Source organism: Charadrius vociferus, unplaced genomic scaffold (assembly GCF_000708025.1).
Source record: "Charadrius vociferus isolate BGI_N301 unplaced genomic scaffold, ASM70802v2 scaffold15, whole genome shotgun sequence".
Classification (NCBI taxonomy): domain Eukaryota; kingdom Metazoa; phylum Chordata; class Aves; order Charadriiformes; family Charadriidae; genus Charadrius; species Charadrius vociferus.
Genome location: NW_009650064.1, coordinates 9,268,855 through 9,283,797, shown reverse-complemented (window position 1 = coordinate 9,283,797; position 14,943 = coordinate 9,268,855). Strand labels below are relative to the sequence as shown.

Sequence of the window (14,943 nt, the reverse complement as noted above, 5' to 3'; positions counted from 1 at the left end):
AGGTAGAGGAACTGCTGTAAGCCTCTCTAGCACTCAGAGAAAAATGTCAGTTTGGAACTAGTGACTCTTGGCACTTGTTGGCACGGAGATGCCTCAGCACTAGCCGTAGAGGGTCAGCCTCCAGGAGAAAAGATTGCAAAGGGTGCCAAACCATCCTCCTGGGCCTCACAGCAAAGGAAAGCCTATGAGAGGAAGATGAAGGCAGGAATTAGCTGCCCCTGACAAAGTGCAAGAGAGCTTGGACATGGGAACATTAGCGAGGGCAGAGGTCCGTCCTGGCACACTTTCCCTTCCGTGAGTTAGGAGCTCAGCAGGACCCAAGCCTTGGGGGATAGCCGCTGGCACAGGCAGGGAGAAGGGACAATGCCAGAAGTCCCATTTCTAATGGCTCTCACACCTCAGCTTCCTAGTGAAAAGCAGGGAGCTGAGCGCAGAGTTGCTGGGGACACAGTGCTCCCACAGCTGCTCTGCCACATCCCAAGCTCAGACAGGTCCAGGACCATTACCGCACCACCTCTGCCAGCCATCATGTAACACAAGTAGTCATTAACAACAGAAATGAGCTAAGACTGTTGTTATATATTGTACTTGCTAACTCTTCCAGAAGCCCAGGTCCTAATATTTGTACTGCTTCTGCTAGCACTGCTAGCTGGAGTACAGCTAGCAACATTAATCCTGTGTCACTACCATATCTTCAGTTTCCTGAATACTCAGTGATAAGCCTGTTTCCTCAAACTTACATTGTATCAGTTCCTAAACTGCATCATAAGAAAGGTGCTTTGTAGGATTCTTAGAAAAGGGAAACTAAAAGTATGTTTACACATTATATTACCAACTATGCATTCAAAATTTACGTGGTTCAATCCATTTGTGAATTACCATATTTAGACCAATAGGAGAGTGTCCTGCTCACACCAAGAGGGACAGGGGAGAGCCTATACCAGTAATTAACTTTTCTGAGTGTAATCTAGAAGTGTTCCCAAAACAGGCATCTCTGCTGCTGAGATAGATTTCTTTTGACTCCAGTTGGTGCTGTTAACTGGAAGTACTTACCACTTCAGTTCTCCCCTAATCTGAAATCGCACATGGTTCAACATCATTGGTGAAAGTCACCTAGCTACAGAAAACTAACACAAATGTCTATACCTGCACCTTTCACAGCCAGTGATGAGAAGCAGGTATTTCAGGACATGATTCATCTAGTTTATTTTAGACACCTACTTCAGGATGCGACAAATCTTACCCAGGAAGGCAATATATGTCTCCTCTAACTCTAAAGGGACTCTATGAGATTAAATCAGATATAAACATCAACATACGGTCAGATTAATTCCACCCACTCAAGTCTTCTGGCTTCTGACTTAGGTCTTTTCATTTAAGTCAGTGGCAAAACATTAATTATAGAAGTACAGGATATGGACTTAAGTGACACATACACAAAACCAGGAAGAATTGAACTAGAGACTTAAACTTGTCCACTACAACAAAACATTTTGCACAAAACAATACTGTTATTTTAATTCCACTGGTTCTTTTTGATTTTTCTGTTTTCATCTTCTTTCCCAACCTGGTGTTTTAGCCATAGAAGTTTCCAGGTATTGGCGTTAGCTGCTCAACACTTTTTGAAGCCCAAGCCACTTACGGAGGAGTCTAAATATAGATTAAAAGCATTTTGGCCTCAAGAACATATGGTTTAAGCATTTGAAGTGAAGAATTGTCAGGATAGAACACAAATTACTCTCTAAGGTTTCAGAATAGAGATATTGTAGAAAAACTTTCATTATTTAGTCACATATTATTCTTAAAAAAGTCATATACAGTATTATCTTATATTTTAGGATTATCTTCTTCTACTTTTGCAACAACAATCCATTAAATTTCTGCTAATAGATAAATAAATAGATAATTACTGTAAAATTCCTGTCTCATTCTCTCAGGAAACCATGACAACATCCATAGTAATTGGCAAAATAATGTTTCAGATTCCGTTTGCCCCTGAAAAGGCAGGGGAAAGGAGAGGACAGCACATAATAACACTCTATAGAACATCCTTGGGAAAAGTCAGATTTCCTGAAGCTGCTATCTTAGTGAAAAAGTCTCCATGAAGTGGTCCTAGCAGCAAACAGAGACTTGAAGATCTCTGGATCACATGGGAGTTGGAGTGCTAAGCCTGGTGCCTGCTTTAGATGACAGAAATGACACTTTGTTTTTAAAGGGACAATTTGAGGATCATAGATAGTTTCTCTTTCTTAAATCATTTCTACTAACAGATCAAACTGAAAAGAAAAAAAAAAATCAAGTTATTAATTCATTAGGTGATTTTTTAGTTGTGAATTGATTTTGATTTATTTGTAATAATAAAGGTGATTTTCTCTTTTTTTTAACCTAACATATTTAAGTATAGCTTTTCACAAGATCTCCATAGCAAGTAATCTTTCAAGAGCCTGAAACTCAGTCTCTGGTGTGAAATCTCATTGGTCATAAGGTAGTTTCTTTATTATTAGCATTTGTTTTATTAGTATTATTTTTATATCACACCTTTTAAGGAAATATTGCCCTTTTGTAAGCTGATGGAGAACACATAAAGAGATGCATAGGGGATAAGAAAAAAAAAAAGCACTGAACATGTTAAATTCTTTCCTTTTCCCCCCCCTTCTCTATAACTTTCTCTCATGTATAAGAACTATATGAAGCTTGCTTAGATTCAAGACTCAAATTTAAAGTCTGCTAAGCTTCTTTTTAAGAGGAGGAAAGGTTAAGGTAGGAGCTAGATTTATTTATTTGTTGTGTGTGAGGTGTTACTTTTTTTTTTCCTTGTCATTCCCACACAGTAACCATGTGCGAGGGGTTGTGGGACAATAAAAATAATCATGAGGCAGCTGGCCAACATTTTATGTATGCATTCATTCAAAATACATCTGTCTGCCTGAACAAAAAAGCCCCCCCAATGATATTTTCTATCATACTGCAAGGGGAAACAAAGGAAAAAAAAACAACAGAACAACTCCAAAAAACATTGTCTTGGAAGTACTTATCACTTCGGTGTCCCAACATAGTTAGTTTCAACTTATTAATCATTTTAAGAAACATTTTTTAGCTAAATTTCCCCACTTAACTTAGTACACTTAATATACTAATTCAAGTGTTTGTTCAAATGAAGCCAGTTTGGGAAGATAAACTTATCTTCATTGTTATATAAACAGTTGTTTCAGACAAAGACATCTTTGAAAAAAATAAAAAATATGGCAGTTCTTTTTTTGTGAATGTAGGTGCAATTGTTGCCAAAATTGTCTGCAAGGATCCATTCTGCCTTTCAGCTAGAGGTTTCCTTGGCAGTAAAGTTGATGTAACAGACAATGTGAACTTTCCTCATTTATTTCCATGCAAAGTCAGCCAGCTTCATTTTAATACTTTTCATTAGCAAGATAGGCTGGCTGATCACAAACTGAGGCAGATGGCAAATGCAAACAGTTTGTTCTACTGGCCCTAGTATGTGGGAAATAACCTCCAGTTGCAGTTTGAATGGATAACTGAGTTTGCAACGTCCTAACTCCTCCACGTTGGCTTGTGATGATCTATGTTTACCTATACCATGATGGAAGCAACGTGCAAATTAGTGGCTCAGGTTACACTGCCTTTTTTTGGTTTACGACCTGAATTATCACCATCTCTGTTTGGTTATTAAGCTACAGTGTAAATATCACCTTTCTTCTATAGACACAAAAAGCACAATGTAAGATGTGTGTAACCGTGTACCTTTCTGTTGTTATAACTAAGAATATCACAAAGTCTGTCTTTTTGACATATTCCTCAGTCTCTCTATTAAGCCAAGGGCTTAATAGTGCCCTTGGCAATTTTAGGCCAAGAAGGATGCTGAGAGCATGATACTGCACACTGATAACCCCTGGGATGTATTAAAAGCAGCCAGCTAAACACACATCTAGAACATGGGGCTGGATATATCCATACGGCTACTTTCACTGACTGCCAGTGTTCAACAGATTTCCCTTTTAATGACATGTAAATGAAGTGCTTTCCTCAAAGCTGAAAGGGTGCTCCATGAAAGCTAAAAAACTCCTCCCCCAAAATAATAAAAATGAGGTCATTACCTTGCCAACAGTTAATACTTTTGATCATCTGCCTTCCAGCCAGTAAATGGGGTCTAGGAGCCAGATCCTCTTCTCCTATCTGTATAGCCCTATGTCTAATGACTGAGTCCTCACAAGCCAGCCAGGGCCATTGATGGTTTATTTTTTAATCATTCTCCATCTCTTCAACAACTGAAAGAGATCTTTCTGTTCTCGAGTGCAGCTTTGCATCCTGTGATAATACTTTCAAGGACACATTTTATGTAGCAAACACTGGATGTTTCAGAGTTAATATTTTATGTAAGGTCTTGGGGTGCCTGGATGTGGAAAAGGTGGGCATATGCACACCAAACAAGTGTAATCCGTGGAAGGTTTGACAGGGACAGATTATCCATTAAATTCTTTCAGCACAACATGCCCTTACTGGTGGCGAAAGACTGGTTTGCTTTTTAAATACTGGAAGCCTTGAGCTTTAGCAATAGAAAGTGTCATCTGTGTTAGTTGACCCCTGAATTAAATTGGATTTCAGGGGGAACGGTGAAACAAAAAGAACCAATCGTTACTCCATTTGTCTGCAACTTGCAAAATTCTTTTAAATATCCCAGCATCTTCACCATTGTGTGACATTATAAATGCAATAGTTAGCTTTTGCCATCTTTTATAATATTGCTAATTTGTTCATTTTGCCCTGAAATAGATTCAGTTTAAAATAGAAGTTGTGCTTCTTTAAATTTAAACTACATATAAACAAAGCTGTAACTCAACAGGCTAGGTCTCTTTATCCTGGAAAAAAAAATATGACGGAGGTCCATAAAATTATGAATGATATAGATAAAATGATCAAGAAATTACCTCCTCGCAATATAAGCACCAGTCTACCTGAAGTGAATTTATCAATGGCATGTTCAAAATTCAGAAAGAGGTAGTTTTTCACATCTGCTTAAACTATAGAGCACATTGCCACAGGATGTTGTGGATACCAAAGGCTTACATGAGTTCAAATACAGATTACACCAATTCATGAAAGGAAATCCCTCAAAGGCTATTAAACACAAAAATATGGCCTGTGGCTCAGAAATTCAATGAGCTACAGATTGCTGGAAGCTAATAGGGAATATGCTGGGGTTTTGCTGCCATATGCTTGTCCTTCTCTTATTCTCTTCCCTAGGTAACTGTTAATAACCATAACTGGAGATAGAATATTTTGTAGGATAACCTTTGATCTGAACCCATGTTGGCAATTCTGTGTTTAACAGTATATACACAAGTATAATACAAATTCAAAGAAGATATTTATCTTTTACATATTTATCCTGGTACAGAACCGGAAAACAAGCATGTGGCAACTGCAAGGTCATGCTGCTTGGTTACAGATCAAATTTTATATTGATAAGAGCTCATTAAATCAATTAAGAGCACTATGCTTTATGAAATTAAAGTCATACTAATACTGTAATAAAGAACTTCCTTTAATCTGAAATGCTTGGCTTTCTTTATACCTAACCACCGCATACGACATGAGCATGGTTTGAGACACAGAGCTCCCTTAGGAGACTTAGTTTTCACAACTCCACTGGTTCATATTTCCAGCAGCATATATCTCCTGCACTGTGTCAACCACACCGACAGCCAAAAGAAATTTACTACAAGTTGATCTATGCAGTTCAGAGATCAGGATTTTCATAAATTTTTGTTGGCTGCCGACACAATGCCCACAGCAGAATCTACACACTAACTAGAGTCCAAGTACATTACACTGGATACTGTATTTGCATCAGGTCCAAGAAGCTTTTACTTGGCAATTTACAAACAGCATGGTACAAAGTGACAGGTTTGGGTTTTTTCTTTTTATTGCCTGCAAAATTTGAATAACTTTTTGAATGCTGGAGAGTTAACAAACAAAAAAACAAAAAAAAAAAAGATGAATTCTTGAAGTTTTGGGTTTGTTTTCCCAAAGCACAACTTCATGTATGTTCATGTATGTTACAAATATTACACATATTATAGAGTTACAATAAATATTATAGAGTTACAAATATTCCACATGAATGTAAGTACTCTGTGGTAATAGTCCCCTTACATTTAAATGTAACTGTACTCTAAAAACATCTATTACTTCTGTAATGGAGTTTCACTTGCTATTATTTATTGTATAGTCTTTGCTGGAAGAACTGGTTTCTGCAGGATTTCAGTATGGTACAGTAGCTGTCTTGGTAAATTTGCTACAGAGGTTAAAAAAAAAATCATGAATTTTACTTTGTTTTCTATTTCTCTTGCAGATATGAATATGAAGATAAGAGTATCAAACTACCGTTAATGATCTACGATGTTTATCTAAGGAGAACTTAAACTTAGCTGTTGCCAAATATTTTCTGCCACTGGAAGACACAGTTCTATGGTCAGATTTTAGCCAGTAATTGGTACATTAAGCATCGTGTCTAATGTGCTTGAAATCTAAGCTCCCAAGAAATCCTTGTTTTCCCCGAGAGCTACTTCTAAATCTTTCTCTGTTTTAAAAAGCTGCACTTCTGTAAGTAGGTCAATCTTAAATTAATCTAGTTAAAAGTAGTGCACTCTCCATTCAAACTGGTTTAACACTCCTTTAAATAGGCTTCGATGCATTCAGTAATTTCCCAGAAAAAATAACTGCTTTAAACAAGGTTTGAACTAACTTAAGTGCATGTAGCCAGAGAAATGGGAAATCAATTTTGAGAAACCAATGAAATTCTTGAAATAGAGGAAAGAGTTTATGCCTTAAGTTAGAGATGTTTACTTTCTGACAAACAGCAAAAACGTTTTCATACACTCTCAGGTGAAAAAAGGAAATATATAAGCTAAGAGGCCATAAAATATATGATGATATGTATTAGCAATGGATTTTGCTTGCTACTAGAACATCGTGCATATATCTTCATCCATGATGGCCCCTTCTCTGAATGTCTTCATTTCTGCTCTCTCTGCCATAAGTTTTAGGATTCTATCTGAGAGGTTTCCTATAGTTAATAGGAATTGTGTTTCTAATAAATCATGTAATAAATCTAGGGAAAAGAGATTGGTGGAAAATATGTAAGGCAATAGTGAGGAAGAAGAACAGATACATCTCAATCATTATTCCCAACTGATAGTAATAGTCTGTGTTTCATTCAACATGCAGGTAGCAGTGACTATTAACTGCAAAATTCATCACAGTTGTTTATTTCTTTTCCTGCCACTTTCTGCCAAAATGAAACTTTTGAGCATAGTCACTAATTCAGGAACCTGGCTTTGACGGGTTGGCTTTGACGGGGAATATCAGAATGTTAAACACACTTGATCCATGAAATGGCCCTTGGGGTTTGCCAACAGAACTAGTCAAGATACACAGATTTCTAAAGATGAGACACCTTTACCCGAGGTCACTGTTCAGAAGGCTGTTTTCAGACTCTTTATCTGTCCTTCTCTTGGGTCTTACTTCAGAAATGGTGAAGGGTCTGAGATCCATTTCAGCTTTTGAAACTTTTAAATTACTGAGAAAACTACAAACTAAACTGAGAATACTTCTTGCCCTCTCCAAGGCCTTACAAGGGATTCCTTAAAAAAAAACAAACCAAACAAACAAAAAAACAAACAAGCAAATAACAATTCCTGTCCAAAATATAGCAGCTACTGATCCTATAATAAGGGACATAGATCTACTTCATTACTTCAGAAGCAGCCCCCGCTGTGTCGACTGCATTTAGCAGCTCTTAGATCAAATGTTGCCTCCTCTTTTTCTCAAAGTTCTGTTATGGGATCATAGGCAACCTTCCGCCACAGGAATGAGGCAATGAAATAACATCCAGTGAGTACCGTATATATGTTTTGACTTCTTTCTAATTTGTATTTTCTGAAGTACACATAGGAAAACTGGCCTACTGAAATTTTTTGTGGTTTTATTACTATATGCTATTAACAAGGCAGAGTTGCAAGGTAAGTCCTATTCCTAATTGCATCATTGTGGAAATACACCTTCCATTTTTTCCAGTAGCAAACGTCTAGGCTCAGCAGACATTATTAACAGTTTTCAAAAGGCTGTTGCTCAAAGTTAGAACAAAATATGGAGAGTATAAGTAGAAACAAATAATTGACAGTCTTCCGACAGAGAAATCATCTTATCTACAAGACCTTGTGAATGTGTATGGCCTATCATACTGCAGTAACGTGTAGGATAGGGGAGGAGGAGGACACTATAGGCTCTAAGGCTTAACAACTTCATAATGAAGCAGATCTTCCAGAAATCTAGCACACTACTTGTTCTAACAGAATCTGACACTACAGCCTCTAATTATATTGCAGTGCATCAAAAAATTTCAATCCTACAGATTTAATAACACACAGATGAAGGTAATATGTGGGAGAGGCTAACAAGAGCTTGTTAAGGCTAACAAGAACACCACTTTCAGTTTTGGTACAGGAAGACAGGGCATAGGATAGGATTTTTCTGTTAGCTACTAGAAGAATTACAACAGAGACAGTCCCTGTCCCCGCCCTGCTCCCTGGCAGTGACTTTGAATTTCATCACAGTGATTTGAAATATTGCAATTGAAAAAAATACTTTGAAAAAGATTTTTGTTGAGGATTTTGACAATACAATATCTCAGAAATATTGCCATTCTTAGCAAGAAGTCATCGTCCATTTCTGGATTTAGCTACATTATTCACTGTCCATAAATTTTCCATTCAAAAAATGAGGTGATATATATCACCTAAAAGGATTGGAGTACTGGGAACGATGAAATCTCTCCCTAAACTCAAGACTGGCATATTAAGATTTCTTTCCTTCCCTTTTTTTCCCCTCTCCACTTCTTTTTCTTTCCAGCACTTAAGTTCAGAAGAAAATAAAGATTTAATTGTTTTTAATAAGTGCTGATTTTTCAGATAGCTACTTATGTAACTTGATTTTCATCTCCTGTTTATTCTTTTCTCTTTTTCCATCTGTAATTCACATATTGTGAAATGTTTTCCTGTGATATTCCTATCCTTTTTGATTTGCTATTCCTGAACAGTGTTTCACCTTTGATGTTTGTTTCCTCCATCCTCTTCTACCACACTTGCTAATTACCAGAATAATCTGAGTTTTAACTGAGATTGCCTAGGAGCACAAGGTACTTCATAAAATGCATGAAGAAACCGTCCTGCCCAAATAATTTACAAACCTAAGGCTCTCATCTCACACTGAAGCCTGGATAAGCAGACCATAAAGGAAATGGGGACTATTACAGGTGAAAAAGCCTACTGCCACAGAACAACTTGAAAAGTAGATGTCCTAAAAGAACTAGTGGAACTTGAAAGCTGACCAGAGGAAGGCTACAGTCCAATGCATACAAACACTTTGTCCAAAGTATTAGAAGACTACCATTTCCCTACCTCGAAAAAAACCCCAATCACCTTTTATCTTCCCATATATCCCTCCTTTCCTAGCAAAAGAAATTCTGTCCTTGTTTCCACTGATCCCCTGTGATGGCGAGTTTCTTGTCTTTTTTTTCTGGCCGATACTTCTGGCATCATCTGAAGCACTATGGAAGGAAATTCAGAGAAAACACTTCTACAGCTCAGCTGTAGTTAAGGTACCAGCTGTGCTTGGCTTACAGGGTATTATGAAAGCGAAGAAATACATCATTTTAGTGAGCCTGTAAATGTTAAATTGTACAACAGGAGGTTTTTTTTCCCTGAGCGACGGGCCCATTAGCCTTTACTCCTACAAGACCCTAATTCATTCTTCAGAATGAGGGAGGAGTCAAAGCACAGATCTCTTCCCCAGAACATGATTGATAAGTCAAGTCTGTGATCCACAAAAACATACCACTGCAGTGAGAATAAAGGAAAGTAGCACAGCACTGTGGAGATGATGTATTCCTACTGGAACTGGTCTTTCAGTCTAGAACATTATTAAAACCAAGCAAAACACAAGAAAATCAAGCAAACTTGATAAGACAAAAAAACCCAAACAAACATAAACCAAACACCAAACCTAACATATGAAGACACTGCAATTAACTACTCGGGATAAATTAAATTAGGAATTAACTATACTCAGAATACTGAATGTGTATATGATTCCTTATTTGGAATGAAAGTTATTTTTAAAAGGACAACAGTTTATGAAAGCATTTCAAGTTGCCTGTCTTTTCTGAAGTAGACAGTATGCAAATTGTTTTCATTAGCAGAACAGTACGAGGTGGAAAATGAAGCTAGTACTTTTCAAGAGGATCTTATACTTGCATTTTTGCTGCTAAATAACTGAGTTGGTCTGTGTTTTCAAATCACTCTGGGATAACAGAATAGGAATCAGGAAAATCAGCCCTTTGGGGTGAGAGTTAATTTAAAAATAAAAATAAATCACCAAATCTTTTTCCCCTTCTATTGGCTTTCTAATAACACTACATGAAGATGACTATTGGACTATTGGAGCAATGAGCCTTAAAAAAAATTACACTCACATGGGAAAAATGACTCATAGCCAAGATCATAAATATATTTTTCAACCTTCTGCTTTTCAGTGCTCGGAGACTGAGCTCAAGGTGATAGGCAGCCTAAGAGGGCTATAAGTCTTTTCTTCCTGACAATCCCAAATAGCATGCTCGCCTTCTTTTTCTGCACAGAAATTTTTTTCCAGTCTCAAAAAAAAAAAATCTGGACATCCCTTCAAGATTCCTAAGCTAATGCAGTAAGATCATCAGCAGAACTTGGCCTACCTGACAACTGGATGTCACCAATCAGACAAATGGGCACTTTGCATATACAGATCAACTGCACATACGTTGCTATTTCTAGAGTTATAATGGCATAAGGCTTTTCTCTGGACAATAGCTATGACTTAAGATCCACGGTCCATACCATGTCAACAATGAAACTAGGAGTTGCCAAAATTCTGCAGAAATCTTGTGTGGGCAAGATATTTATTTTAATTGTCATGTATCATGCACAAATTTTCCAGTCATAAAATATCCTGGCTTTTCTACCTTGGCTATTCCATTCTAACAGGAATACGCCTCCTTCAAAAAAGTACATATGAGCACACCAAAATACATAAGTTATTAAATTTGCAAAATAAATATTCAGTAACACCTATTAAACCTTCATGATATAGGTAGCAAAACTTCTTTATTATAAAAGTTTAATGTTCTAAGACACATAAAAGCATATTTTTAGTGATAGTATCATTTTACTTTCACTTGATATTTTTCCTTCAAAATATCTTAAATTTCATTAATAGAAGCAATAGCTTTTGAAAACTGCTCTGCAAAACTGAACCACAAAAAGGCATATAAAGACACGAGTGGCCTTTTGTATTCTGAAAATTGCTAGTTAGAGGAGGAGATAGCCAGAAGTTTGCACACTTTCACATAGACTAAAAGTATCCATATGTGGAGCTGCTCCCAAAGAGTTATCACATTTTAAATTGACACCTTGACTTTAATGTACACATGCCTGTAGATTTTCCTGAGTGCTTGAAGTAATAGCTCCAAAACCACAGAATATTATGCACAGTGTTGGTCTCCCACTGAGAGAAAAACACCTTAATTTAGCCTCACCATGTTGTGACTGACTATGTACCTGAACTGCACAAACAGAAGACTCACACTGTTATTTCTTTGAGCTAGACTTATGAAAAAGGCAAATATGAGCAGTGCAACACAGATTTTGCTCCAGTAAGAATCTAGGGCTTGGTCCACAAGAAATAAACTCCTTGAACCCAGTTTGCTACTCAGGGCTTTCAGAGCGCAGTACGCTGCACTTGCTTCACTGGCTCTGGCACAGCAGAAGTATTGCACCATTAGAACAGTCACAATACCATATTTATACCCCTGAAATATTAACGTAAAGCTTTGTTGCAAACTCCAGGCTACAAATACTGCTGCATAAAACGCTCTGAATTGTACTTGGAAGATCTCAGGTGAGAAAGGAAAGGAAAGGAATTCGATAGAGCCTCTCATTGTTCACAAATTCAGTGTAACATTGAAATACACAGTTCTGCACTTCTTGTCATCCTTTGTATGCCAGAAACATCCTCTGTGCATCTGTGTGTCCTCTTTTGTGCATCATTGTTTGCTGAAGAGACTCACTCAAACTCGATGTAACTGGTTTAGAGAGATTTACTAGGACAACTGAGGCTGCTTGGAACCAAAACCTGTCAAAGCATACAGAATACGTCTACACAAAAACTCATCTTTGATGCTGTTTTGCAGAGATGCAAGGCTAGCTTGGAATTAGGTTTCATAAATAATGGTAGTAATTTCGTCACATGAACTTGGATCTCAGAAAGGGCCAGATAATAATTCTGTGAAGAGTAATTTTAAAAAGTATCTTTAATCTTGATTTGACAAATTTTAAGTATGTCCACTGCACTATGCAGTCACTTGTTTGACTACGGGGAATGTACCACTTAAGTAAATCAGAATTATTGTTGGAATTAACAATTCCAAAAGCTGTTCAAATTGGGAAACATGAATTCTGTTTTTGGAATGACATCTTTAAGAGTTGACTTTAAATGCTGCCATCGTGTCACCATAAAGAAAAACAGGAGGAGATTAGGTTTTATGTACATTAGTATCCACTGTATTGGTGGGTAGTCTCAGTTGTTCTTAACCTCTCTTACACCAATGCTAAAGAACATTCCACATTTTCCCTAAACCTAAATAAGATCTATATAGCAAACAATTTCAAAATTAAATTATTTTACGTAAACATTAAACATCCCAATGTTTGAATGAACATAGAGATTCCTAAGAAGAATTCAACATTGTTCAAAAGAAATACATTTTCATACTGTAACTTACAGTTAGACAGAATTTTTTCTGCCTCAGATTCTGATAGACTAATCAACTGAAGATGTTTTTGAAGTAATGTGAACTTCAGAAAGAAAACTGTGTGACTTTAGGGACAGGGAAACATGAAAATGTTAGCTGAAAATTCATGTCATTTATTATTTTGTTTAAACTGAAATCTTGTCTTACCATCATGATTGGGATTTCCCAAAGTCCATGGCTCATCTGAGTCAAAATGAGTGTCTCCCCCAATCCCTGGCCCAGGGAAATATGCATGAGCCAAAAATCCTCCCTCCCCATCAAAGGGAGAACTGTCTCCATGAAAACCTGATGCAAAAATGATTGTAATATCCACGTCCCTCTTGCCATTTTCTAATTCAATATAAGGAACTTCTTCAAATGTTAGAGGAGTTACATTCTGCCACACATCGAAGGCACGGCGAATGGCTTTACGGGTTTCAGCATCACCTACTTTTGGAGTGACGTTCTTTATGCTGAAAGAAACAAAGAAACATTAAATAGATTAAATTTGACAGAGTGGTAAGTGACACTGCTTACATATATTTTCCCCTAATTATTAGAAGCACTGTGCTTTTAATAAAACATGCTAGTCTGGCATTATATCCTTTAAGAAGAGTATTTTTAAACAAGGTGGTGTGAAATTATTGTGTCAATCTGTGTAGCCCTTTATGCTAGAACTTATTATATGTTAGTTAGGTTATTCTCAGCAGTACAAAAAATCTTATTTTTAGGAGATTAAAAATATTTTAAAATGAAAAATTCTTAACAGTGGGATAACCAGATTAATCAACCACTGACTGTTTACCTCCTGGACCACAATTAGAATCCATCACAGCTAAAGAACGGCATGTCATTTCTGATCAAAAGAAAAATGTTTCCAGTTAAATGAAATTTTAACCTCTTAGTGAGCCCATTAACAACAGCAGAGCTCCATACTGTGACCACCAACCAGTATTCACAAAGCCTGAAAAACAGTTCTCGTTGCATTTGCAACTGGATAGATATTTCCTTATCAGAAACAAAGCCTTTTTATTTCAATACAGGCTACGACGGCCTTTTATGATCTGATTACATCTATAAATCTTGCATAAAACTGTAGAAGTCACCAGAGAAATCATTGTATGGAAGACAACTATGTGCTAATTCAGAAATATATCTTTAAACAGAAATTTCAGATTCCACTACTTCTTCAAATGACACACGTAAGAGAAAGGCAAAAAAACATCAGAATTGCAGTTGAGTTCAGTCAAAGTTACTAGTAAATTATAGTGGAATCATCTTAAAAAAACAAAAACAAAACCAAAAACTTCTTTAATTATTTTTATTATTGAATTCAAGAAAATAATGGGAATAATCAATTTCAGACCTGACCAATTTCCTCCATCATTTTTATTTGATTCATATGGCCAGCAAAAACTTTGTTAGGTTTGTGTCTGTTCTGAAAATGCTCCAATCATATTCTATTTGTTCATTTGACATGTGCTTTACTGAATGTCCAGCACAAATTTTAGAAATTACATCGTTCTAGAGTATATATAAGATTTATGTAAGTTTACACAGCATGGTGTGTTAACGGAGAACAAAAATATTTTTGTGAATAAACCTGGAATGAATGATTTGTTTGATGCATTAAATGCACTTGATTATATGGCATTGTAAGTTTATATAAATGGAAACAAATCCTTGAAGTCTAATTTTACAAATTTGACTTCACATACATAATACTTTGTTCATACACTCATGTAGAAAATATGAAGTTGCCTATTTTGACTTCTACTCAAAAATATTCTTGTATTGAGTCCAATAATGCTAGACCAAACAAAGCATTATTTCTTTTTAGCTAGTATGTATGTTCCAAAGAGATATCAAGACAGATTAGAAGACAGTATACTGTAGAGAATCCGCTGCTTCCCTTGATCCAAAGATGATTTAACCAGTCATTACATACTTGTGCCTATTCTCTTATTTGCCTGTCTTGTAACATTATTTCTTGCTCTGCCTTTCTCTTTCACATAAAGGATCTTTAAGAACATTTCCCCCCCCTAAAA

The 14,943-nt window shown here is 36.5% G+C and overlaps 1 protein-coding gene across 1 annotated transcript in view; it reads right to left on the bottom strand.

Moving 5' to 3' along the window:
• The window catches only part of MMP16 (matrix metallopeptidase 16 (membrane-inserted)), a 185,901-nt gene that overhangs the window by 62,499 nt on the left and 108,459 nt on the right, over positions 1–14,943 (bottom strand). Inside the window, exon 4 of the mRNA XM_009891863.1 lies at positions 13,064–13,368. Within this exon, the coding sequence (XP_009890165.1) occupies positions 13,064–13,368 (305 nt within the window). The remainder of the gene's footprint in view (positions 1–13,063; positions 13,369–14,943) is intronic.